The following is a 1,999-nucleotide window of genomic DNA, read 5'->3' as shown; positions in this document are numbered from 1 at the left end:
CGGGTCCCGCACCACCATGCGGGGCGAGCTCTGGCTCCTGGCGCTGGTGCTCAGGGAGGCTGCCCGGGCGCTGAGACCCCAACCCGGAGCCGGTAGGTCTGTAGGGTCGGGGGTCTGGGGCCGGGGCGGACCGGGTGCTGATGTCCTCGGGTGGGGGGCTGCCCGCTGGGGCCAGGAGCTCCCTGGGCTGCGGACAGGTGGGCAGGGACCCACTGCCCCAAATATTTAGGATGCAGGAGTGAGGGTGGAAGCTTCAGTCACAGACAGCCTGGTCCTCTCTTTCCCTCCTGGAAGGACACTGGGGGGACCCCAGGAAAGGGGGCTTTCCGAGGCAGTCGGCTCCGGCTCAGAAGAGGACAGAGGGCCAGCCGTGGGGACTTCCTGGCCATCCCAAGCAAGGCTGCCTTCTGTTGAGCAGGGATGGGAAACTGGCCACAGCTTGTGCCCCTGCGATTCCGCCTGTTTCTCTTCCCTGCCAGCCAGGCCATGCAGATCCAGCCCCCTTTTGAATGGGATCTGGAGACCTGGTGGGACAGTGGGAATGTCCTCTGGGACAGACAGCCTCACTCTCCTCTTTCCCCTGGTTGATACCAGCAGAGACAGACAGACAGGCCTGTGCACTCTTGAAGGAACAACTTACTGTCCCCCTGCACCAAGCCCTCCATGTCAGCCTAGTGTGCCCTCCTGGTTCTAACCGTCCTGCACACAGGGCTTCTCCCCAACCCAGTTCTCCTATGCCTCCTTTCCCACGTGGGGTCCACCTCGACTCCCTCATCTTATGCAGGAGGACTGTTTTCCCCACGTGGGTTTTCATTCTCTCCTCTTGCACCTCGACTTTTCCAGGCTCTGGAGGGTGGGAATTTGCTTCAAGCCCCTGACAGAGAGAATTAGCCAGAGACTGGGCTTCAGAGCTACAGGCGCCCCTTGGATGGGATGAGACAGCCCTGGGAGAGGCTGGCAAGGGGGGAGGGGCTGTGGTCGGCGGCAGGCGGTTAAGTGACAGAATGAGTTTGAGTCTGCCACAGCGTCCTTCATTTGAATGGTCCGTAGTAACTGGGACAGGCTGCATCCTGGACTTCGGGGTGATGAGAGGGAAGTGGAGGCGGGGAAGGGCAGTGATGGTGGAAGTGTGGGCACCGTGAGCGCTGGAAGCTGCTGTGGCGCAGAGGCTGCTGGTGCAGAACCACCACTTGGCCGGCAGATCACTTGGCTTCTAGTCTCACCTCCTCACTTGCTGTGTGACCCCGAGCAAGTTATTGTCCCTCTCTGAACCGGTTTCTTCACTTGCAAAGGGAGACTGTTGGCACAGTCGTTGATGCTTGTGGGTGCGATGACAGGAGATCTTCTTGAGGCTGTTCTCTTTTGGAAGCCCAGTGGCTCCATGGATTGTGAGTGTTGGGTTGCCAATGGCTAGGTGAGCAGTTCAACTCCACTAGCCACCCCTCGGGAGGAAGATGAAGGCTTCTGTCCCAGTAGAGGTTTACAACCAAAGGGGCAGTTCTACTCTGTCCTATGGCGTCACTATGAGTCAGAATAAACTCGATGGCAGTGGGTTTTGCTCTCTTTTCTTTCTCTCTTTTTTGTCCAGTTCTCCTTGTTATATGAGTGACAGAGCACGTAGAAGAACTCATCAACGTTAGCAGGAGGGGTGGAGTTCATTGTTTGCAGCCCTGACTTGGCAGAATTTTGAACTTGGGGCGTGGCTGGGCTGCTGAGGGAGGGATCTGACCTCCTGCCTGGGGTTGCGTGAACCACAGAAGGGGTCCAAGAAGAGGGAGTGAGAGGTAACGGGAGGGGTGAAGGGCTGGTCGTTGGACCCAACGTGGCTGAGAGCTGCTCCTTCAGCCAGGCCGAGGCAGGAGGGTCTTGGGAAGCCAGGAATGTCAAGACTTGAAGGATGTCCCTCGGCAGAGGAGGGCCTCTGCTCTCGGCCTTGACAGAGACTCAGCCAGGAGAAAGGGAGTTTCTTTGCAGCAGGAGGGATTGAGGTTAGACCAAA

At 58.4% G+C, this 1,999-nt stretch overlaps 1 protein-coding gene across 1 annotated transcript in view; it reads left to right on the top strand.

Annotated features, from left to right (window-relative positions):
- Positions 1–16: 16 nt before the first annotated feature.
- Positions 17–1,999, top strand: part of PLXDC1 (plexin domain containing 1) — a 61,505-nt gene continuing 59,522 nt past the window's right edge. Inside the window, exon 1 of the mRNA XM_004707107.2 lies at positions 17–92. Within this exon, the coding sequence (XP_004707164.1) occupies positions 17–92 (76 nt within the window). The remainder of the gene's footprint in view (positions 93–1,999) is intronic.

Source organism: Echinops telfairi, unplaced genomic scaffold (genome assembly GCF_000313985.2).
Source record: "Echinops telfairi isolate 266 unplaced genomic scaffold, ASM31398v2 ScPeMD7_7458;HRSCAF=8496, whole genome shotgun sequence".
Taxonomy (NCBI): domain Eukaryota; kingdom Metazoa; phylum Chordata; class Mammalia; order Afrosoricida; family Tenrecidae; genus Echinops; species Echinops telfairi.
The sequence above is the reverse complement of the archived record's forward strand: the minus strand, read 5'-3'. Positions and strand labels throughout refer to the sequence as shown.